Source organism: Octopus sinensis, linkage group LG6, assembly GCF_006345805.1.
Source record: "Octopus sinensis linkage group LG6, ASM634580v1, whole genome shotgun sequence".
NCBI lineage: Eukaryota > Metazoa > Mollusca > Cephalopoda > Octopoda > Octopodidae > Octopus > Octopus sinensis.
In genome coordinates this window covers 72,745,711-72,771,434 of record NC_043002.1, presented here as the reverse complement: position 1 = coordinate 72,771,434, position 25,724 = coordinate 72,745,711, and the positions used below count along the sequence as shown (strand labels likewise).

Here is a 25,724-nt window from a genome sequence, read left to right as displayed (position 1 = left end):
TGGAGAAGGGTATTTTTTTTCTTCACAAATGTAAATAAACCCAATCTGTTTCTTAAACAAGGGACATATTCATACGGCACAGAATGTTTTTTTTTACTTCAATGGACGTTACTGATTGGTTGAAATTGCAGAAATTGAAGAAAAAAAACAAAACAAATATCTTACAAACTATAGAATTTTCTCAATAAAGCCAAGAGAAAAACATGTTTTATAAACACATTCTACCAGTATACGAAGTTTAAAATTTTTTAGTTACCTAGAAATTATGTTGAAAACTGCCGTTCAAGCCGAAAAGATCCGCTATAGATAACAACATGTAGAATAATGGGTCAAAAACACTCTTGGATAGGAAAAAGTTGATGGCTGAGATGTGTTACCATTCCACAGGTAGCCATTGCCATTTTTTTTCTATTCAAGGGATTTTAAACCCAATATTCTCCATACCATTATTTATAACTTCATCTACTTGGAGATTCCCTATTAAAATGATTTGTTTGATATTTCAGTATTTGAAAGGTGTGACAGAAAAGCAGGCAAGTGCCTCAAAATAACTTTTATTTCTTAATATACTTACCATCAAGATCAAGACTTGCAGCTTCTTCCGCCCAAGAATTCATTGTCTGCCTTGTCCGCACAATATTGCTACCTGGTCCCCCAGGTAACCCACGCTGTTCATCTGCCAGAAAGTCATTTAGATTAAAAGTCTTTCCTTTCCGCTTCTTCTGTTTTTTACCTAGAAGAGAAAAAGTAAGATTTACAAAATAAATGTTTTACATTGGAAATGGTCTAGAAATTTGTTGTAATAGGCATGCATTTCCTAAACTGCTACTAGTAAAGTAAGGAAAATGGTAAGCTGGCTTGATCTGCCATGAGCACACTATTGTCACAAGGTCTTAATAAATGGGGAGGTAGTATTTTGGCAGTGCTAATTCAATGCTGACTTATTTGACATCAGATGTTCAAATGTCCCTCCCGTTCTCTCCCTCTTCACCTCTGTTTATGTGAGGGTATATTTCTCTTTAAGTACACGAGAAACTGGCTAGGTATCCGTTGGTTATGATGACAAGTGTTTCAGTTGATTTGATCAACAGCAAAGTCTGCTTGTGAAATTAATGTGCAAGTGGCTGAGTACTCCACAGACATAGATACCCTTAATGTAATTATCAAAGAGTTTCAGCCAGACATACCGAATGACAATGCTGGCCCTTTGAAATACAGATACAGAACTAATTTCTGCCAGCTGAATGTAGAATAAAGTGTCTCGCTCAAAGACACAACACGCTGCCAGAAACCGAACTCACAACTTTATGATTGTGAGCCAAATATACTAACCACTAAGTCACGTGCTTTCATGAGGAGAAAGGACAGTGTTTATGTCAGTTGTGTTCAATTGATAATTTGCAATGTTGCTATCTCTCTCTATCTGTATATACGCGTGTCTATGTTTGCTTCCAGTACCGAAAAGTACGACTGTTCAGTCAACCAAGAGAAATCATCAGTGTCCAAATGAACTATGCCCAATCACTTCATTCTATAATAAACATGAGAAAATTGGAAACTAAATCAAGCACAGATATGCCTTATTAAACCATAAAATCCTGATCACCAAATATTCACCAAGAACTAAAGGTGTTGTGCCTTGATGGCAATATAGCACAAACAAGAAAAGTGCTTGCTGATAGCTATCTTATGATTGTACACTTCCTTTGGAAATTTTATTTTATTAGTTTATACACTCAAGTTGCTATGAAAAACTCTTATAAATGTTTTAAAACAGTTAAATTTTTGGTGAGCAATTTTAGTTACAATAGAATTTAGAATTAATTTTACTCCACAAAACAATGCACATGTTACTTTACAACTGATAACAATTGATTCCAATGATGAATTTGAAGGATTTTCTCTCTCACAACATTGAAAAAATCAAGAGCTGATTCAATTTTACTATGAGATGCAGATAGCATTTCTGATGCTAAAATGAGTCATAGAGCTTAGTAAGCCAAAAGCCACATGAAACAGACCCAGGTAAAAAATGAAAATCAGAAGTATTTATAGATACAGTGGGATAGAGTGTTTATTTTCCTGTTACTAGTAGAGAAATTCGTTGCCAAACTATCACCATCTTGAAAGGAAATCCAATCAACAGTTGAGAGAGCCAGCCATTGGGATAAGGCTGAACAGGTATGACAGAAACTGGTTAAAGAAGTTATGTATAATTGTCTGTATGGCAAGTCAGCCCTGTATGACTCCAGAATTTGAATGGTATTGAAGATCCCAAAATGAAGGACCTAAGTTAAGATCAAATACTAGACAACAGATCCAGTAGGTAGGGCTTCATATCTGGAAGTGGGAGTGGAAAACTGTAAAGCTGCTAAAAAGCAAGGCTCCAAAACAGAGTGCATTCTCATCTGATGGTCCTTGTAACCTACTGTTGTCAGTAGGCGGAGCTTTCAATTGGCAGCACCCGCACAAGCAAGTTGTTTCTCTCTTTAAGGAGATAGGACAGAATAGACAAGAGTTTATTTCTTTATTGGAAACTAAATCATGTTCTGAATTTCCAATTTTGTAAACATTTTGTCATGGCTGTGTGTGGGGGTTGAAGATTGAGTAAGTGGGGGATAAAACTGACATGATTTCCAACTTTTAAGCCAGTCTAATTAAAGAAATTTCAATCAGTGATAATTCTATCCTGCCAAAACCAAAGACCGGAGCAGGGAACTTTTAGATCTTCAGTTTAATGCCTTCAACTGAGCTAGTTTGATTAAATGCAATAGGTCTCATAATCTCAGCCCTTTGCCTGTTTGAAGCATTTTCTTAAGTTTGTTTACAGCCTCTGTGCATATAAAACTTTCCTTTCATAAGTCCCAAGTTATTCTGGAGATAGAAAAGAACTGGGAATGAATATCATAAATGATGCACAGATGCTAGGGAAATATGTGATAAACAGCACAGGTAAAGGGTTAAGAAATATACATTTACAATCTTTTAACTGAGAATATTTTGTTTAAAATATGTTAAATAATGAGTAGAGGAAAAAGGCTTGTTTCAAATTAGGGTTTTGTCGTTATGCAATGTTACACCTTCCCATTATATATAGGTTAGATTTGTCTGAAATCTATGTATTTACATAACAAAAAAGATGTATTGCAGCTATGGAACACTTCTAAACACCAGACATGTCAAGGTTTAATGTATATACGCACACACAATTATCTAGTTCTTGCTCCACCTGTTGAAAACAGCTGCCTAAAATCTTACAAATCAGATTCTCAAATAAAGATTGTATTGAACAACATTGTTCCTCACATAAAAATCATTATTTACATCCTTCTGCTTTAAATTATGAAAGGTTTCATTGAACAATGTGACACGATTGGGTTTCTTTCAGTTTCCATCTACCAAATCTGCTCACAAGACTTTGTTGGCCCACGGCTTAAGTAGAAGTTGCATAGCCAAGGTGCTATGCAGTGGGACTGAACCCAAAACACATGATTGCAAAGTAAACTTCTTAATCACACAGCTAAGCTGCCTTATCCTCATACACACATCATTGTTCCATGCTTGTATGAAAAAGATGGAGCGTATCAAGGCAGATTTTCTTTGAGTGAGTGCCCTTCCTGTCACCAACCCTCACCTATTTCCAAGCAAGGCAATATTTCCCCATGACCGGGTTAGGCTGGCTCAGGGGTAAAACAGAAGGCACAAAGTGCCATGCAGTGGCACTGAAGCTGGAAAGCAAACTGCTTCCCACAGAGCTATGCTTATGCCTTTATATACATCTTTTACTTATTCTATAGGTCTCTTTTGCTGAACCACTAAGTCACACACACACATATATATATATATATATATATGTACACACACGCGACAGGCTCTCACATCTACTCACAAAGCTTAGATTAGCTGGGATAGAGTGTCTGGCTATAGTAGATGATACCTGCTCATGGTACCAGGCAGTGGGATTGAACTTGGAGCCATGTGGTTGGGAAGCAAGCAGCATTAATAATACTAATAAGGCTTTCAAAACAAGGTTTTTATTGTTACATGTAAACATTATGTGTACAAGCAAATCATATTCTAACTTTAGCTGGTTCCATAAATACATCTCCAGTAATGCTTACAGCTACGTTATGTAGTAGCTTACATCACTATAACTTCATTGTCTAAACCGACACTCCTGGCACCTTTCAATGTTTACTAAAACTTTAAATTTTACTGATTTCCGTTTTCTGCAAAAATCTTCAAAATCAGCTTCTTTTGTTTAAGTCATATAAAGTTGATGATGTGAAAGTCCTTACAGATGTTCCTTTAAGAATTTCTTCAGCAATTTGACTTTTTTAAGCACTAGTATGATTATTTGATCTCACATTTTTCTTGGATAGCACCTTGAAGGGCTAAAAATCCACTTAAATACAGGCAGGAGTAGAAATGTATCATCAAAACACATGGCTGTAGTCAACAATGTTTAGCAGTGTTGTGCTGCCATGGTGCCAGGTTGCAAATGAATGCTTTGTAATTCTAAATACCAACAGAAGGTCATAGAAGAAGACCAGGAAGATAGAAAGAGTAAGGGAGAAAATAAAAAACTTTTTAAAGGCTTCACCAAGTGTGGGCAGTGTACATGATTCTTTTCAGAGACAATATCTGAATGCATGTAATGAAGTGGACTCTGATAAAGGCATCCAAGAGCCATGTGATACTATTAAACTGAACTGCTGGCCATGAATAAGTATTGTCATTCTGATGAGAATCCACAGTTTCAGTCAACTAAATTTCATTCACAAGACTTTGATCTGAGGCTGTTGTAGGAGAAACTTGTCTAAAGTTCCATGCAGTGGGATCAAATTAGCAACTGTCATTGTCACAATCATCATCATTAACATCCTTTTCCCATGCTGACAGGGACTGGAAGGTACAACAGGATCTGATAAGCTAAAGGGATGTGCTGAGCTCCAATATTGGGTATGATTTTTACAGCTGGATCCTTCCCTAACATCAACCACTTTACTGAGTACCTCAGAGTAGACTGGATGCTTTTTTCATGGCACCAGCACTACCAAGTAAGCACAAGACAAGACCTTTCAATTGAATGGGTATAGTACAGACAGATGTGATTGAGTAACTGTCTTGCAGAAGAGATGAATACAAGTAATCACTAAATGAAAATCCACAAAGAGAAAGGCTCTTTGATGCCAGAAAACAATTCATATCATGTAACATGATTGTATTGTAAAATCAAAACTAGAAAGAAACCTAAAACAAATAAGACTGGTGTTGAGTCTTTTGCCAGATTACCAGTCAGGTCCCACTGCAGAAAGTACGAGGAATCTGAAGCTCAAAAAGTGCAGATGATAATGTGTAATCAGATGATTTCCTTCTTAGACCATCACATTTCTTAGTACTGTTCAGTATTTCCAATGGACACAGTATACTGTTTGTCTTTTACTAAAAGGGCAATGCCCTGTCAGTCATTAACAGTCTTTTTTCAGTTTGGTTATTTTGCTAGATGAAACACATGTGAAGATGGAGATTAAAATAATTCTATGTGTTTCTGTGCACATCTCTTAACATTTTTTCATGCTGGTGTGGGTTGGATAAGACTTACTGATCCAGTATTCTATGGTTGCAGGTTCTTGTTTCTAGCCCTTACCTACTTTTCAGGTGAGGCATTGTTATTCCGCTCATTTTCAAATGTTGAACTGTGTTTATACAAGATGTAAACCATTGCTCAAACAGTGTCAATACAAAGATGTACAAATGAACACCCACTCACAAGTCTTCATACAGTTTCTGGCTACCAAATACAACTCACAAGTCATTGGCTAGTCCAAGGCTATATATACTAGTAGATCCTTGCCCAAAGTAAAACACTGGAATAGAACCTCAAACCACATAGTTTTGAAGCAAACTTCACAACCATGTACATCTACACACAGTTATATACTCTCTTACTTGTTTCAGTCATTTGACTGTGGCCATGCTGGGGCACCGCATTTAGTCGAGCAAATCGACCCCAGGACCTATTCTTTGTAATCCTAGTACTTATTCTATCAGTCTCTTTTTGCTGAACTGCTAAGTTACGGGGATGTAAACACACCAGCATCGGTTGTCAAGCGATGTTGGGGGGGACAAATACACACGCATATTATATACATATATACGACGGGCTTCTTTCAGTTTCCGTCTACCAAATCCACTCACAAGGCTTTGGTCAGCCTGAGGCTATAGTAGAAGACACTTGCTCAAGGTGCCATGCAGTGGGACTGAACCCAGAACCTATTTCTTTATTAAGAAATATTTATTTCGAACCATGTGGTTGGTAAGCAAGCTACTTAACACACAGCCATTCCCGCGCCTGTATGTTCAGAATGCTTAAATTAATTGGTAAAAATATTCTGAACCTAACTGAAAGTAAAATGTAATAAGCTGCATTAAAATTTCAAAAATAAATCAGATTTAATGGTTTCTATGAGCAAGAATCTTTTAGAATCAGTTTGGCTTTTAAGAATAAGATGTTGGCATATTTCTCAATTTTAGCAGCACATTTTCAGGAAAAAAAGTTCTTAAGGCATTGAAGTACATAATATTTCAAGCAAACTTGCATTAGGATCTGTGGTGATTTTTGAGTCATTTTTTGGAAAAAAATGCATGTCTTATACGACATCAAATACAGTAATCTTTCTTATTACATTCACGTCATGTTTGTATAACAATGCTTTAGTCTCCGAAAGGAAGGTATAAGTATCTAATGAAATTCATTTCTCTTAAAATAGTCTTTTTTCTCATTTGTTTTAGATAACCTTTTAGATTTACAAACTGGTAAACAAAAATATTCTCAATTCTTTTGCGGTATTTTGATATCCTTTTGACAGAAATAGGCAATAATTTTGTAAGTTTTGTCAAATGCTTAATAGTAATTTCGTTAATAAATAATACAAAAAGCCACAATTGTATGGCTAGTCATCAATCCAAACAAGTTACAGTACTGAAAAGTAGCACTATGTTTCACATGGACCATGTATGTTGTTGGCTTTCAATCAATATAAGAAATATATGATTAGTCTAATTAAAAATAGAGGAATTGGAATGATTTATGTTTTTTTTAATGACTCCACAGTCCTGATCAAAATGATATAATAAATTGATATGTCTATATCAAAAATGCATGTATATAAATCATTCAATGACAAGAGGACAGAGGAATTACATAATGAAATTCATTAGCTTACAGCTGTTTCTATTATACAAAGCAGTGCACTCTGAGCTAAGTGTTGGTAAAACATCTCATAGCTTCCTGGGAGCCATTGAAAGTCATTTGTTGCTCATTTAACCTAAGATGGTCAGTCAGTGCTGTTATAAAATTAGGCAGCGTGATTAATTCAATTTAAGTACAATACTTGCTAGCTGAACTTTCAATCAACTCTTCACACAACCTTAACCCTTCACAACTTTATTAACATGCTAAACTCACTCAGCTCATTAATTTCTTTTATATTTATTGCGTAAGACGTCAGCACATTTAAAATAGTTAAAGACAATATATAACTTATATTACAAAGATTTAAATATCACTATTAAGGAATGCAAGTTTTAATACTCCATGAAACATACTATTTTTTAAAACATATTTCTAGGTCTTTATTTTATTTATTTATACACCCTTTTCAAGACTAGCCAGGCTCATGGGCCCGGTTTCCTGGTTTCTATAGCATATGTGTTACCCTTCAGCTGGACAGGATGCCAGTCCATCGCAGCGTTACTCAAGAAACAGGAAGAAAGAGTGAAAGTCGGGGCGAAAGAGTGCAACAGGGGTTGCGACCACTCCCTGCCGAAGCCTCGTGGAGCTTTAGATGTTTTCGCACAATAAAAACACACAACACCCGGTCTGGGAATCGAAACCATGATCCTCCGACTTTGAGTCCGCTGCCCTAACCACTGGGCCATTGCGCCTCCCTAGGTCTTTATAGCTTGTGTTGTTTGCCTGTTTTGCTTAGAAAATTATTATTTTGGATGTGTTTGATATATATTAACCCTTTAACATTCAAATTACTGTCAAATGTAATGCATATTTGTTCACAATGGTTCGAATTAAGCATACACAATCTAACAGCTTTGAGATTTTGATGATGTGATTGTTTTATTTTTAGAATGACATTGTAGAGTAGGTATGTGAGGCCAGATCTGGTTGGTTTGAACATAAAAACAAGTAGAATATTTAGATCAGATACTCTTTTACTTGTTTCAGTAATTTGACTGTGGTCATGCTGGAGCACTGCCTTTAGTCAAGCAAATCGACCACAAGACTTATTCTTTGGAAGCCTAGTACTTATTCTATCGGTCTCTTTTGCCGAACTGCTAAGTTACAGTGATGTAAACACACCAGCATCGGTTGTCAAGCAATGTTGGTGGTGACAAACACAGACACATAAACACACATATATACAATGGGCTTCTTTCAGTTTCCGCCTACCAAATCCACTCACAAGGCTTTGGTCGGCTCAAGGCTATAGTAGAAGACACTTGCCCAAGGTACCACGCAGTGGGTTGGAACCAAGTTTCTTACCACACAGCCACTCTTGCTCCCAATAAAACTGGTTTATATGCTGAAGAGTTAAACCTAAACTATGCTGAGAATTAGCTTTAGAAGGATAAAAACTAATTACAATTCTAAGCAAGTGACAGTCAGAAGGTTCCAATTAGCTTTCAAATACTTCCATATTGGGTATCTTTATCAGCAACAAATTCAAATCGTATCTATAGAAATAATTGCATTATGGAAAATATTTAGCAGTTGTATGTTACCACTACCCTGACACTAAGGTTGATGGCTCCATTTCACTCAACATTGCTGTCACTCTGAAAATCATTACAATCTATATAATTTGGAAGTATTTTCTTTCTCAAGCATTTCCCAACTATTTATATTGAAAAAAAAAAAAAAATCTACCAATTAGTGTAAAGGAATTCAATTCACTGCTGTAATTCTTCTCCTCCATTATCTTGTATGGCCATTCTGTTATTATTTTGTCTCAGTTGACTGTAGCCATGCTGGAGCACCGCCTTAAAGGGTTTTAATCGAAGAACTCGACTCCAGGACTTATTCTTTGTCCGATTAGAGCTTATTCTTAAGTTACGGAGACATAAACACACCAGCATCGGTTGACAAACACAGACACAAACATATATATATATATACGACGGGCTTCTTTCAGTTTCTGTCTACCAAATCTATCCACAAAGTTTTGGTCTGCTCGGGGGTATAGCAGAAAACACTCGCCCAAGGTGCCACGCTGTAGGACTAAACTCGGAACCATGTGGTTGGGAAACAAGCTTAAACTCATAACAGATAAAGCTCTTCTTCTACAGAAACCTTGAGCATAAATGAAGATTAATAACAAGGCGAAACCATCGATAAATTGAAAAAATAAACGTTAACTAGAAAGACATCTAGAAGCTGTTTAGGTGGCCTCTAAACTAGTGTTAGAAATTAACATATGCGCTTTCTTAAAGTAATTTTAAAAACCAAGTTTGTCTTAATGACTAAATTATCACGATATCAGGCCCAGATTATTCTAGTGACTGCTGAACTGATAAAAATATTTACGAAGATACTCTTCTGAAATATCGCAAATTTAGAGAGAACATGGAACTTGCACCAGTTGACCAAATTCATACAGATTAACATCGGGAAGTTTTGGGGGAAAGTATTAAAAATTTTACCAAAAATATTTGGAAGGAATTAGATAATTGAAACTTATTTTGATTACTCTAAACTCAAACTTGCCAGGTTATTTGCTAACTAAGATGATGTAATAAAATAATGGTGACGCTTGTCAAACGAGATTCTTACAACACAAAACTATTAAGTCAAACCAAATCTGGAGATGGTAGGGTGGGGGGTAAGGTTACTTTACATACCCGAACCTAAAAGAATTGTCATGTCAACGAATAATCACCCAGACTAGTTTTCTATGAAACTATCAAGAACCAACAAACATCCGCTCCTGAGTTTTGAATGATTCATGCCTTGAAAAGGGATTGAATTGTATAATTCAATTTGAAATGAAGGTCTACTGAAACATGTGAAAAATAAAATAAAAATAAGTAAACGATGAATATGAATTTAAACCATGTATCTTCATCGAAATGTAACAAGAAATCTTAATGAACTTAAAATCCTTCATTAAACAAAAGTCAACATATTACACGTTGCTATCATAACCGATATACATAAAGTAGGTTACATTTTAACTTCTGTTTTGTCAAATACAATACTGTATAGCATTAAATAGATACACCAGACAAAGTATAAGTTCATTTGGTGGTCACATTTCACCACGATTTATTGTTGGAACTGTTCTAACATGAAGCGTAATGCCATACGCTAGGTTTTATCTCGACTAATAAAGCTAAAATAACAACAACGGAACAAATTAACTGAATTACTTCAAGATTTACAACAATAATAATATTAATAAAATACAAATATTAATAGCTTTATATTGCAATGCTAATCGGGAACACGTGTCATAGAAAAGAAAATTTCCGCCATTATTTTTTTTTCCGCGAAAAACGACAGGAGAGTTAGTGGGAGAGAGGAGGAAAGCGAAGAAGATCAAGGGTAAGGAGAGAGAGACTCCGATTCCCTCGTTGCCGAAACTAACACAAGTTAGAAGTGACAGATTAGAACAGGCGGGAGATATTTCATTACCTGTCCCCCTTCTTATTTAGTTATATAGTTTTAGCTCCTAACTTACATACAGGCCACTATAAATAGAATCACAATACAAGATTCAGATGAAAAAAAAAAAAACGGTTTGGTCAATATATATTTAACGTTAGTCTTTCTTTGAACGAGGTGATAAAATTTTATCAAATATATAAATTAAGTTAAAGAACAAAGAAAACTTGAAGGCAATGCCAGAATATATTTATTGTACTGTGTAACCTATAAAAGCTTAATAACCTCACTCTTTATCATGAACGTCATCAGTTTTTGATGCAATCATAAGTATTTGTTGTATTAAGTTGCCAAATTGCGCTGAACAAATCTGAAGCGATTAAAAACTAGTCCATAGTCGATAATATGTTTTGAGCTAGTTAGTTGACTGTAAATAGATTACATCCGACAGAATAAAACTCTGAAATCGACGCCAATGTTAGAAGAGAGTCAGCAGAATAATATCATCGTTTTCAATTGGAGAAAGCCATGGATTGATGTCACACGCAAGTTACAAGTAAACGCCATCGGAATGAAGTTAAAAGTGTGTGTAGAGGGAAGCCACTAAATCTGAGGCATATAATGTTGAAAAGTCAACACGCAAAAGCATTAAGTAGTATATAATGGAATGTTTAAAACGAGGGAAAAGAAGATTGTGATACAAGAGCAACAATTAATGGTATTGGAAAAGGTTTTCACAAAAATGCAGGCATTATGAATATCTGAAATATTTTTAGGCTCACAAGAGATTTTTAAGCGAAGGTTCGCGTAGATTGTTAACAAAAATAACTGGTAACCATCATTATTTTGTTAGACTATTTTCAGGGATTATTGAAGTGTTGGATAATTTTTGCTGAAGCTTCGTTAGTTTATCAAAGTGAGGATTCTCGAATTATAAAATATCTCCCCTCACCGAAAGTTAAAATAAAGAAATGGTAGTTAATAACAATGAAGACTCGTTAACTGATCGTGTGATCTGTGTAATTATAGCAGGCAAGTAACTATTAGAGCACCGAGAAAGTTAGAAATTGCAAGAGACTAGCACAGCTGTCTACTAAAAGAACTAAACCGCAATCTACGACGATTGGGCTTTAGGTTTTTTTTATTTTTTGCACGAACACCAAAGGTGAGACCATCGACTTCTAGTAGTAGCCAAAGATTTTTTTTAATTTTAAGATCATAACTTAAGCCTTAAGAAATCCAATTTATCATTTAAAAATATAATTTCGAATTTTAGATAATCGAAAATTGTTGGCTACTCAAATAAGGACGAAAAAATTTTTTGCATCAAACGATTCGAAATGAGATTTAAGAATATATTTTTTGTCTATATATGGATCTTTATATATTTTCTAACATCTGTTTTAAATGGGGAAAAAAGCCGTTATAAAATAAAGACCGGGTTAGAAAAAGAGCAAGTGAGAATAAATATATATATATATATGTGTGTGTGTGTGTGTGCGAGCCGAGAAACACGTCAACGTGTGGGTTTCATGAAGACATGAATATCGTTATAAAATTTTAAAATTAGATTCATGTGTATTCGGGGAGGGTAATAAGAATAATTTAAGAAACAATACTTTAAGAAATATTATGGTCGATGATTATCAAAAAGGGAAACAAGCAAATAATAAAACACTTCTCTCTTTAAAAAAAAAATCAGACTACTTTTAAGAAGGCACAAGCATGCACTTACCCGAAGCAGCCATTTTATCACTGTCCACGCCCGGAATATGCTAGCCTCCAACTAAAAAAAAAATCTTAAATATTAATTTTTCCTGAAAAATCGTCTAAATATACGATCATTATCAATAAAATATAGTTAGGATAGTAAAATAAATATTTCTAAAATATTTAGAACGAAGAATTTAAAATAATGATTTTTAACGCAACACATGACTAACTGTGTGTAGTCTCGTAACAATTCTAAGCATTGATTTCCGGCAGGACAATCGGCGCTACGATGGTAAACAACTTTTTAATATTTGTAAAATAGGACAGGAATAAGTATATTGTCAAATCGTGTACTTATATATAAATATATGTGTGTATTTCATATGTGTTATATTTTCTTCTAATTGGGTGTAATTATATCCATAGAAGACGGTGATTTTTCTTCCAAATTTAAAGCAATATAATTCTACTTGTATTTGTTCTCTGTTACCACTGGTTACGGCCATCATACAATCAAACATCCGTAAAATTAATGTTATGTGTGTGTGTATATGTATATATCTATATATATATATATATACACAAATAACATTAATTTTACGGATGTTTGATATATATATATATATCGGATATTTATGATATGCATATGGTATATGTATCTCGTATATATCATGTAAATTTATATGTATATATGATATATAATACGTATACATACACCCATCCCACATGTTATATACATCTATCTAACAATCTATCTCTATATATATATAGAGAGAGAGGGGGGACAAAGATCATTATCATCATCGTCATCATTTTATTATTTTTTCATGCTCACATGGGTTGGATAGAATTTTGTTGAGGCGGATTTTCTACAGATGGATACCCTTCTTGTCGCCAACCTTCAACTGTTTCAAGTAGGGTAATATTTCCCATGGCCAGACATGCTTTCACAGAAGACTGGAAACGAAGAACATCGTTTACACACCGGGGACATTCGTTGACAACTATCACGTGATATAAATTCAAGGAAACTCACATACACACGCGTGCACACACACACCTACACACACACACACACACACACACACATATATATATATGCTTGTGTAGTAAATTTTCCTTACCAACCATATAGTTGTGGGTTCAATCTAACTGTATGACACCGTGGGCTAGTGTCTTCTGCTATAACCATGGGTCAACCAAAGACTTATAGACTTGATAGATAAAATCTAAAAGAAACCTGTCTTGGTTTGTTTACATCAGATCTTTCTGCTACGCATGAGTTGCACTTCTTAGATCCATTTTGTGAAGACAATTTAAAAAAAAACCTTGTGCAAACCACCTGTCTTCTTTCCAGTATTCAACGAAAGTAATGCAACTGTGTTGGTTAGTAACATAGAATTTAAAGACCAAGTCCACACCACATTCAATCAAATGGAGAATTCCTAGACATATATTAATGGATCTAAAAAATGCAACTAATGCTGAGTAGAAAGATCTCATATTCTTCTTAGGCCCAAGAATTCCAACACAGTGTTTAATTCCAGATCTGAAATTTTTAGCAGGTGCAAACATAGGCATAACTTAAACTCCATTGTCTTTATAGGGGGTCATTCCACAAGGTAAAGAAAGGCTATAAGATGGATCAAGTTGAGCGGGTATAGAGGCAATTATGTGGATAAACAAATTAGACACATCAAATGTTTAATTTGTTCATCTGCATAATTGCCTCTCTCTCTCTCTCTCTCTCTATATATATATATATATATAGTTTATAGACCCAGTATAGGTAGAGTCAACTCAATGAAAAATCACTCCATCCAGTGAGAGATAACATGCACTTTGGACTGAGTTGCTCTTTTGCAGACTTTGACATATTTTCTGTTATTCTGTTCTATACGTTTGGTGCTCCTGATGTCTTAGCGGCGATAAACGAAATAAAACACAATTCAGCAGTAGGCCCCGATAGGTTCCCTGCTTGTGTCCTGAAGGTGTGTCGACACCAACTTGCATCTCCCCTTGCTAATCTGTGGAGAAACTCACTGGATGCTGGCTATATTCCAAAAAACCTTCTGTCCCAGTTTTCAAAAAGGGAAACATGTCCCTTGCAGTGAACTACCGTCCGATCTCACTCACCTCTCATATCATCAAGGTATTTGAGAGGGTGGTGAGATCTCGAATAACCCAATTTCTGGAAAGCAACAGACGGCTGATCTCTAACCAACATGGGTTCCGTAATGGAAGGGACTGCCTAACGCAGCTCCTGCATCACTTTGATGACATTTTGAGAGCTTTGGGAGAGGGCTCCAACACCGATGTCATCTACTTTGATTTCAGTAAGGCCTTCGACAGGGTTGATCACAAGATCCTATTGAAAAAACCATCCAACATTGGTGTCTCTGGAAAGTTACTGAAATGGATCAAGTGTTTCCTGACAGACAGATCTCAACATGTTGTAGTTGAAGGGGTAAAATCAAGCCCAGCCAAAGTCAGTAGTGGCGTTCCGCAAGGCACTGTGCTGGGCCCACTTCTTTTCATCATCTACATTAATGACATCATCAAGCACAGCAACATAAAAATCTTTGCAGATGATTCCAAGCTACAGAAGGTCATAAATGAGGCGAGTGACCGGACATGCCTTGAGTCAGATCTACTGGCTGTTATCCAATGGGCAGAAAAAAACAATATGCTGCTGAACGAGGATAAATTTGAGTTAATCCACTTTGGAAAAGAGAATGCCCTGAAACTCCCATACTCCCTTCCTTCAGGTGAAACTCTCATGGCATCCAACAACATCAGAGACTTGGGAGTAATAGTGGACAACAACATAAGCTGGGCCACTCATATAAACACCAAAGTTGACATGGCCCGCAGAGTGTGTTCCTGGATTCTCAGAACTTTCCAGTCGAGAGATATCCACACCATTATCCTTCTCTTCTCCACTTTTGCCCGACCCCACCTTGAATACTGTTGTCCACTGTGGTCTCCCCACACAAAACAAAGTATCATAAAAGTTGAAGCACCTCAAAGGGCAATCACAAAAAAGATAGATGGCATGACAGGCCTCGACTATTGGGGTCGACTAGAAAAGCTAAAACTTTATTCTCTCCAACGTCGTCGTGAGCGCTACAACATCTGCATGATGTGGAAAATATTCCATCAGCATTGCCCAAATGATGTTGGCATCACCTTTAAGGTACATCCAAGGCTTGGGCCCCGTGCCATCCGCCCAAAACAAAAATCGCACTCTCATCTCATAACAACAATACGGCACAATTATTTCACCTCAATTGGCCCCGCTCTCTTTAACATTACACCAAAACACATTAAAACAGAAACAGACCCTATAGGGTTCAAGAAGTCTTTGGACAGATTCCTTCAAGAAATCCCGGATAAACCCCCTACACCCGGATATGTCTCTGTAAACAATAACTCTCTACTTGAGTGGGCCATAGTGCCCAAATTCTGACTTGAAAGACTTCACCAGGTGGTGCTATTAAGTTAGACATGGCCTGGGCCAATAATGGCCGAAACCTATCAAAGTATCAAAGTATACCAGCTGCATTAATTGTAGTTTCTGGAATCGAGGAGGACAGGGATCTTGGTTTTCTTGCTTTTGTTTCTTTTTGTTCCATTTTTTGCATCAACTTCCTTCACCCCTTTTTCTTCATGCTCTTCTCATTTTCTCTCTGTCCAGCATTCTTGTTTTGTTTTTGTTTTTTGTTAAATATATCTAACGCATAAACAGAGCCTGAAAGATTGTTTGGAGATACATTGCATATTTTATAATATGCCTAGTTAAAGTATCATAAAAGCATGAAGCTTTTAATAGCTCTTTCAGTTATATATATGTATGTGTCTATATATGGATCTTTATATATTTTCTAACATCTGTTTTAAATGGGGGAAAAAAGCCATTATAAAATAAAGACCGGGTTAGAAAAAGAGCAAGTGAGAATATATATGTGTGTGTGTGTGTGTGTGTGCGAGCCGAGAAACACGTCAACGTGTGAGTTTCATGAAGACATGAATATCGTTATAAAATTTTAAAATTAGATTCATGTGTATTCGGGGAGGGTAATAAGAATAATTTAAGAAACAATACTTTATATATATATATATATATATATAGAGAGAGAGAGAGAGGCAGTTATGTGAATGAACAAATTAAACATTTGATGTGTCTAAATTGTTTATCCTCATAATTCCCTCTATACCTGCTCAACTTGATCCATCTTTTAGCCTTTCTTTACCTTGTGGAATGAAGCCTGTAAAGACTTTGGAGTAAAGTTTGAATTTTTTGCGCACTACTAAGTATCTTCTATACAAACACCTGTGAACTATATATATATATATACACACTCACACATATATATATATTATGGCTGCCCCTCATTATCGAGTATGGCCATTGCACGAAGCTTAACTGTTACTGGTACTGTGATCGAATGGATTGATTGATTAAATTGATTAACTAATTCATATATATATATGCATACACACACACAGGGTGCGGTGAATAAATTGTCATCCAAATTACGCGAAAACGAAAACAACACTGACATCTCATTTTAACAGATATATTTACCAAAATTACATAAAAATATCTTGAAATACTAAAGAGTAAATTTATTCAATAAAGTCACCATTGACTTCAACCTCAGTCTCCAGACAACTTTGGAATCTCCTGCAGTTCTTCTGGACAGTCTCTTTGTTTAAGTTGGTGAATGCCTTCAGTTCATCTTTGGTGTTACAAACAGATTTGTTGGTCTCTCACTCAACTGCACCCCACACATAATAATCAAGGGGGTTGCAATCTGGGGCGTTAGGTGGCCAGATGTTAGGGGTGAAGGGATCACAGAAATTGTCTGACAGCCATGACTGTGTTCTCCTGCTTGTGTGGCATGGTGCAGAGTCCTGCTGCCAGACATAGGGTCTTTCAGCAGCCACCCTCTTGACCCAGGGCAGCACTACCTCCTCCAGGCACTTGGTGTAGGCTTCCATGTTGAGTTTGAGGCCTTGTGGGTAGATGAATGGAGGCATAACGTCGCCATCAATAGTGATCACTCCAAACACTATGATGTTGACTCGATGTTTGATTTTTTTATCACTTTTGGCGCATGTTTTAGGGACACAGAAATCCAACAGTCATTCTGTGTGTTCACCATCTGATCCTGGCAGAAATTCCTCTCGTGTAAGAAAAACCGAAGTATGTTCAGTTGGGGGGGATGCTTGAGTTTGTTCAAAAGCGTCATAGTGCAGTCTTTCCTCTTGTCCTTGATGGCTTGGGATAAAAATTGGCCCTTTCTCATTTTGTATGAGGAATACCGGGTGTCTTCATGCACTACCTGCCTGATAAGAAACTCACTATGTCCCTGGTGATGGACCTGATTGACTTGGAGGGATCAATGTCAATCACGGCCTGTATCATACCAACAAATTCAGGAGTTCTTTTCTTATTAGAATGATCAGAGTGAGTTTTCCGAGCTGTTGTACCTTCATAATCACCATTAGACTCATCCAACTCTTTCTGAATCCTCTGCACTGTCCTCAGATTGACACTCAAACACTCTGAAATGTTCATATTAGAGCTTCCAGTGTGAATGCCAAGCACTGCAGCACGTCATTTCCAAATTTCTGACAGACAGTGCCCAACTGACCCCACTTTACTGTGTAGTTGACAAAATCAGAAACAGTGTGCATGTATGAAATTAAAAATATAAAATGGCAACAATTTACCCATCATACCCTGTATGTATGTGTATATATATATGTATGCATATATATATGCATGTATGTGTATATATATGTCTATATATCTATGTATGTGTATATGTATACATATGTATGTATATATATATATATATATATATATATTATATATATAAATATATGTGTGTATATATATATATATGTATATATGTGTGTGCGTGTATATATATATGTGTGTGTGTGTGTATATATATATATATATATATATATGTATATGGATTCAAGTAATCTGGTAGTACTCGTCAAAAACTTTCTCATATATGTATATTGTATCAAGTGTACTTGAATGTATCTATATATGGACCTATTTGTGTATTAATGTATATGTGTACCTGTATGCTTTTTTAAATATATATATATGTATATGAATAAAACATTTTTGGTAATGTACAGGATAGTATATTAGAAATAATAATAAGGTTAGTTAGAAGAAATGAAGGAATTTTCCCCTTTGTTTTATATCTCTCTCTCTCTCTCTCTCTCTATATATATATATATATATATATATATATATGTTAATAAAATAGAACATATGCATATATATAAACATATATGTACGTACCTACTCTACATGTACATATACACGCATATATGTGTACAGGACACCAAAAAGACGTCGAACACATAGAGAGACGAAAAACATAGACACAAACCAAGGAACAAGACAAGCAAAAAAAGAGATACAGGACAATAAGCACAACGAAAAATCCCCTTCTTCAGTCGCTAAGGTTTCATCTACTAAACGTTTCGAAGGATAAAAGCGAGACGTATACTTCGAAGAAAACTTCCTTCCTGCGAAAAGCAAATCAATTAAAATTCTGAGATCTTTTCGCAGAGGGGTAAAAAAAAAAAAAAAGCAAGACGGTAACGACAGAACAAACATATAAACAGTAAAAAATATATATATAAACAGTGGAAAAATAAATATATAACAGTGAGAGACAGGACAAGGAGAACAAGATAAGAAGGGCTGTTAACGCCAGACGAAAAAAGTATTGCAAACGCTGGATTATAGTGGACGACGAGAGAGAAAAAATGTCGACCAGTAGCCTTAGAAGGCGGGCGAGAAAAGACAGGATAGCAGTTACGACGGAAGTATCGTCGCAGATGGACGACGGGAATGGGGGAGGAGGAGCAAGAGGAAGAGAGAGAAGAAGGGGAATGGTGCGAGGAGACCATGAAGAATGGTGAAAGGGAGAGAGAGAATGAAGAATGAGAGAGAGAGGAAAAGACAAGTTAAGTGAGGGAAAAAAGACGAAAAAGGGAATGGGAGAGAAAGAAAGAAAGATGCAGAGTCGCGTGAGAGTTAATATCAAGGCTAATATATATATAATATATAAATACAGGCACAGAAAATGAAATGCAATAGGATGATGTAAAATAAAATATTTACATCATTACATTTAAGAATATGTCTACTACTTGAGAATGCTTGCGTCTCTACTCAAGAGAGAAAGTGCAATTTCCTTTATGTGAACACTTATGAGGACTGTGAGGGTATGGGTGTAAATTGAAGTGCATGAGGTAGTCACGTGACAATTTAAGGCTGATTGCAGCAGTGATGTCAAGAGATGTGTTCGTCTTACTGTCTGTGTATTGTGTTCTATGTTAACCCATAGAACTATAGATCTGAGCCAAAATTATTTAAGAAAATTGATAGTATTTTATCGCCTCATCTGATTGTCTATGTAAATGTATTGCGTGTGTGAATAATGAGTAGTGACTGTTAAGAACACCATCATCATTTAGCATCTGCTTTCCATGTAGATGGTTTGACAGAAAACTGGTAAGCTGGAGAGCTGCACCAGGTTCCAGTCTGATTTGGCATGGTTTTTATGGATGGATGCTCTTCCTAGCGCCATCCATTCCAAAAGTGCAATGGGTGCCAGTCATCTGATACTGGCATTTGACTACAACTATGATTTCACTTGATGGGTCTTCACAAGCATAGAATATCGCCAAAGATCTTGGTCACTTATCTCCTCCATGAGGCCCAATGTTTGAAGGGTGCCTGTTATGTGACACTGGCATATATATATGTATATATATATATATAATATATATATATGTATGTATAATGTGACCTCGTGTGTACTGTTGGCGATTTTTTTTCCTCTGTCTTTCCTTCTCTGGATCTTTCCTTCTCCTATGTTTCCGACGAAGAGCTCCGCTCGAAACGTTAAACCCTCCTTCTTTCCTGAGCGTCCAATAATACTATATTTGTTCCACGTCCTCGCGTTGTTGTGTTTTTTTGTGCTTTCTTGTTTGGATTAACTTTATATATATATATATATATATATGCATGCACTTGGACATATACATTTAAACATATGTACAAAACGCATTCATAAAAATGCATATATATATATATATATATACCAACACACACACACATATATATATATATATACCAACACACACACATATATATATATATGTCATAATTACCAACATGCACACATATGCATATAAATATTTGCTTGTAGTGTACAGAATTTATAAAAAATAGTAAAAAATACTACGGTTAAAAAATTGCAGCAAAGTCCATTCAAACAGACAGTCGTGTTGAAGTGGCTACAAACAAACAAAATATTAAGATAGTTAAACAGTAATGAGTAGTATTTTCATGCTATAAGAATTTTTGAAGACGAATATATTTTTTTTTCTTTTTGGTCACATTATTTTGGGTGCTTCTCCATTTCTAAATGATATGTCAAATCATCTCAAAAGCATTTGCTGATGGGAAACATCTTAAGTTCGTTCTGGCAAATTTCAAAATGTTTTGAGAGATTATTTTTAGTTTTGGGCTACATATTTGTTGCACATGTATCCTAATCCATTCAGACAAAGAATTTCCAGTCTAGTGAATATGATTTTTCTTGTATTTGGAACAGTTGATGCAATATATAAAGGATTGTCCACTTCTGAACCAGTTTCCAATTTGTAATTGCTGCTGCAAGTATTATATCTGTTATTTCCACAGGTTTTTACAGAAAACTTTGAAGTATTTTCCAAAGTGAATATTGCTTTGGCAAAAAGTTCCTCAACACTTTTTGTTAATAATTGGATTTTTGTTGATTAAATCTTTCATTTTTGTATTTTGCAAAAGGATTGGGAGCTTTGCTTTGATGCAAGTGGTTTTGCCATCAGAGCTAAAGGTGTTTTCTTCTGATCTTAATTGTGGAGCTTTGATGATGAAATCTGTTATGAAGTGTTCGTTAATCATGTCTCTATGCCTTCTACCCAATATTTCACTGTTGTTAAGCCTCCTAATGTCTGGTATATTGGCACAGAGACTAGTGACGTTAAAGTTTGTTAAAATGGTGCACTTTGGGACCATTGATGGTATGTATTTAAGGAAGTCCATTTTATCACATATGTAGCTTGGGCTCTTTGGTGAGAGTAGCTTAAATCTATTAGGTGACATAGGTGTTGTGTTGATGATTGTGGTCCTATCATTGTTGTTCTCAGTGTTTCAGTGTCTTAGTTATTTTGTTCATTTACAGCTTCCTGCATTTTCAAGCCCTCATGAGCTTCGGGCAATCTGTAAAACCTGCTTGCTTTACTTTTGAAATTACAAACATTGTCAATTTCTTTCTCTGTGAAAGGAGCTTGAGCATAAGTTGGTTTAACCCTTTAACATTTAGATTACTCTGTCAAAAGTACTGCTTATTTATTCTTGTTATTTTGAATTAATCATGCATTATCTTGAAGCTTCAAAATTTCAATGATGTGATAGTTTATTTTTAGAATGACATTATAGGGTAAGTGCGAGAGGTTGGATGTGGTCAGTTTGAACATTAAACAGATAGAATATCATGGCCAGATGTTGGTTTAAATGCTAAAGGGTTAATGAGCTGATTTCATTACTTTATAGTTGTTTTCCCCAGGTTTCTCGTCTCTTCTTTGCAGCAGTTACTACCCATTAATTGTTCAAGTAGTTTTCCTTTGTAATATTCTGTATCCATAATGATAATTGCCCTGTTCCTTATTGGTTTCAATTAGTATCATTCTCCAATTTTTGTACAGCTTTTTTATCTTCTTTCTGAAGGTTCTATTTACATTTATGGCTGCTAATGGTGAATTTTGATATCATATCACTGTAAGTAGCCAAATGTTCATCTCTTCCTTTATGCAGAGTAAAACTGGATATATTCATGACAAATGAATTGTCCTTTTCATCTTTGCTGTCGTTTAAGAATTTTTGTTAGGTGGAGGCATTGGCTAAAGTTTTGAATGTCTGCTTTCATCACAGTTATATTTAAGATTAGTGCAGGAGTAAATTTGAATCCTCTTAAAAATAAGTAAATTTCGTTTTTGCTTAAATCCCTTTTCAATAAATTTAATATTTTCTAGTCAATAAATAGACAACAGCGCTAAAAAGGCAACAAAACTAACTGAGTATATCTCAACTTAGGACACCCTAACAAAAAGTAGGGGAGAATGTATGTACTTTTTCTGTCTTTTACTTGTTTCAGTCATTTGACTGCGGCCATGCTGGAGCACCGCCTTTAGTTGAGCAAATCGACCCCGGGATTTATTCTTTGTAAGCCCAGTACTTATTCTATCGGCCTCTTTTGCCGAACCGCTAAATAACGGGGACGTAAACACACCAGCATCAGTTGTCAAGCAATGCTAGGGGGACAAACACAGACACACAAACACACATGCATACATACATATATACGACAGGCTTCTTTCAGTTTCCGTCTACCAAATCCACTCACAAGGCATTGGTCGGCCCGGGGCTATAGCAGAAGACACTTCCCAAGATGCCACGCAGTGGGACTGAACCCGGAACCATGTGGTTGGTTTGCAAGCTACTTACCACACAGCCGCTCCTGCACCTGTATGTGTATAATTTATGTATAACAAAAGTCGGGATGCGTGGCGTTCAGTTATTCCATAAATGAAAAATGCATTGAGTACTACAAAACGTACATGTAGGACAGACGTGTATTTATATGTGCGTGTGTGAGTTTGCATGTGTATATTCATATATATGTGTGTGTGTACATGTGTATGCATATGTATGTTTACGTGTGTGTATTTGCACATATATTTGTATTGACAAAGAGAAATCGATACACTAAATATCTGACTGACATTAACATTGAGATCAATATAATCAATCGTGCCTCACAGTGGCCACAGTCCAATGACCGAAAAGCATTAAAACAACAGTAAAATAAATAACATAAAACTAAATGATAACCATGATAACAATATATAGACTTAGTTGATTGTGTTGTAGCAAACCACAGCTCAATACTGACCCAAAGACGCTAAAACTTCCACTGAATATAGTCTGCCTTCCTCTTCCACTTGTGTATAAATAAATTAAGGAACAATTCCTTTGTTTCTTCAGGCTAACTTTATTGTTATTACTGAGATACATATATATCCCCAGTCGAAAGACGCCTGTTGTTATGTCCTGTTATTATTATTATTATTGTATTTTTGTATCTATATTCGTGTAACATCGTTTGTTTTTCTGTCCTTGTTTTCATATACATTCGACGCTTTTTTTTCCAAGGAATCTAACACTCTGAGCTTAGTTTTTCCTTGGGGCTGGCCAGATTGGAGCAATCTCAAGATTAATCAGCCGAAATTGCGAGGATGATCCGGTTCTTGACTGAGGATAAAAGGCTTCGAATGACCTGTCCTTGTTTTTTTGTATTGTCTATCTGGATGTTTTGTTGTCCCTTTTTGTATCACCTAGTTGTCTGGATGTTTTGCATTCTTGTCCCATTTTGTATTTTACACACACACACACACATATATATATATATATATATATATAAATATAATTATCATTGTTTAATGTCTATGTTCCATGCTGGCATGGGTTGGATATTTCGACAGGATCAATTTTGCCTGAGGGCTGTGTGTGTGTATGTATATACTCACACATACATACATATGTATATATATGTGGGTATATGTGTGTGTGTATGTATATATATATATATATGTATGTATATATCGTTTGTTCGTTCTCGAGCCATGCCTGGCTCATAAGGGCTGGTTTCCTGGTTTCTTGGCATATAGGTTCCCCACCTGGATGGGATGCTGGTCTGTTGCAGGTGAGCTGCTAGATGCAGGAGGAAAGAGTGAGAGAAAGTTGTGACGAAAGAGTCAGCAGAAGTTTGCCATTACCTTCTGCCAGAGCTGGTTGGAGTTTAGGTGTTTTCGCTCATAAATACACACATCGCCTGGTCTGAGATTTAATCCTGCGACCACGAGTCCGCTGCTCTAACCACTAGGCCATGTGCCTCCACACACACAGATATATATCTATATATATAAAACTCAACTTGTGTGTCTGTGTGTTTAACTTCCTGGCACATCTCCTAGCCAACAAATCGTAGAACCACCAAAAATGGGTCACTTAAAGTTTAGGCGAATGAAAATTGAACTGCGCTATTTCTGTTCCGAAATTCATCTCACAAGTGCAAAAATCGATAATGTGTTTGTTTATCCCATGCATTGAATAGTGAACTTTACTCAGTCAGCTGTTTGACGTGAACTGTGTTCACCACGCGTGCAAGCAATGTGTAAATTGCATGAAAAATAAAAAATGAAGATATAAAAACAAATCGCTGTAAACATTGTAGAAATTCGGCAAAGAAATGAATTTTTGGGATGTAGCCTGGAGGGTTTTTTCGTATTAATCGTTTGGACTTTGTGAACACATACCAATTGTTTTCAAAACATTTTTAATGCTTTGAATTAAATGTGACCATTTTGCGTTGAGTCTGCAGTTTGAATCACTTTAACCAAATTTTAGCAGGCCGGATTTTTGATCATCACGATACATCGCCAGCGACTCCCTGAAACTCTACTCTGAAATCCCCGTTGAGCCGGGCAATACTGCTAGTATATATATATATATGTATATATATACTGTATTTGATGGCCTATTTGACGCACCTTTTTTACCCCAAAATGGCTTTAAAAATCTCCTTGTGTCCAATGCACTCAATGTAGGCTCAAAACTTGCCCAAAACAGTATGTATGTTTACAAAACTTGTGCTGCCATTTATTGCCGGTGGCATGTAAAAAGCACCCACTACACTCATGATGTGGTTAGCATTAGGAAGGGCATCCAGCTGTAGAAACACTGCCAGATCAGACTGGAGCTTGCTGCAGCCTCTTGGCTTCCCAGACCCCGGTTGAACCATCCAACCCATGCTAGCATGGAAAATGGATGTTAAACGATGATGATGATGATGATGATGGTAGTGGTGGACTGGAAGCCACTTGAATAATGGAAAAGAGTTACCTGCATCATGATGATTTGTGCTAGGTATCGAAGTGCGAACATTGTGACTGCTGTCCAATGCTCTGTGAACACTTTAAAGGATGCAAGATATGACATGGGCAGCTGCAACAAAGAGACTACAAAGCTATAGCCAGCAAGAAGGTACACAACTGATTGCATCTGCGCACCTAAATTCATGTCCATGTCTTAGAACAGAGCCTTAGGCTCAACTCAGGCTGCTATGTGAAGCTGCTGGTAACTGTGATCAAACCCTGACTGGAGAGATTTGCTACT

The 25,724-nt window shown here is 36.1% G+C and overlaps 2 protein-coding genes across 4 annotated transcripts in view; one reads left to right on the top strand and one right to left on the bottom strand.

Moving 5' to 3' along the window:
* The window catches only part of LOC115212839 (eukaryotic translation initiation factor 4B), a 37,442-nt gene extending 24,958 nt beyond the window's left edge, over positions 1-12,484 (bottom strand). For all 3 annotated transcript variants that reach the window (XM_029781608.2, XM_029781610.2, XM_029781609.2), the window contains exons 1-2: positions 12,417-12,484; positions 575-733 (exon numbers count right to left, since the gene is read on the bottom strand). In XM_029781608.2, coding sequence (XP_029637468.1) covers positions 575-733; positions 12,417-12,429 — 172 coding nt within the window. In that variant the 5' untranslated portion in view covers positions 12,430-12,484. The remainder of the gene's footprint in view (positions 1-574; positions 734-12,416) is intronic.
* A 119-nt stretch (positions 12,485-12,603) lies between these two features.
* LOC115213371 (leucine zipper transcription factor-like protein 1) overlaps positions 12,604-25,724 on the top strand; it is a 44,269-nt gene continuing 31,148 nt past the window's right edge. The window contains exon 1 of the mRNA XM_029782315.2: positions 12,604-12,686. Within this exon, the coding sequence (XP_029638175.1) occupies positions 12,684-12,686 (3 nt within the window). The 5' untranslated portion in view covers positions 12,604-12,683. The remainder of the gene's footprint in view (positions 12,687-25,724) is intronic.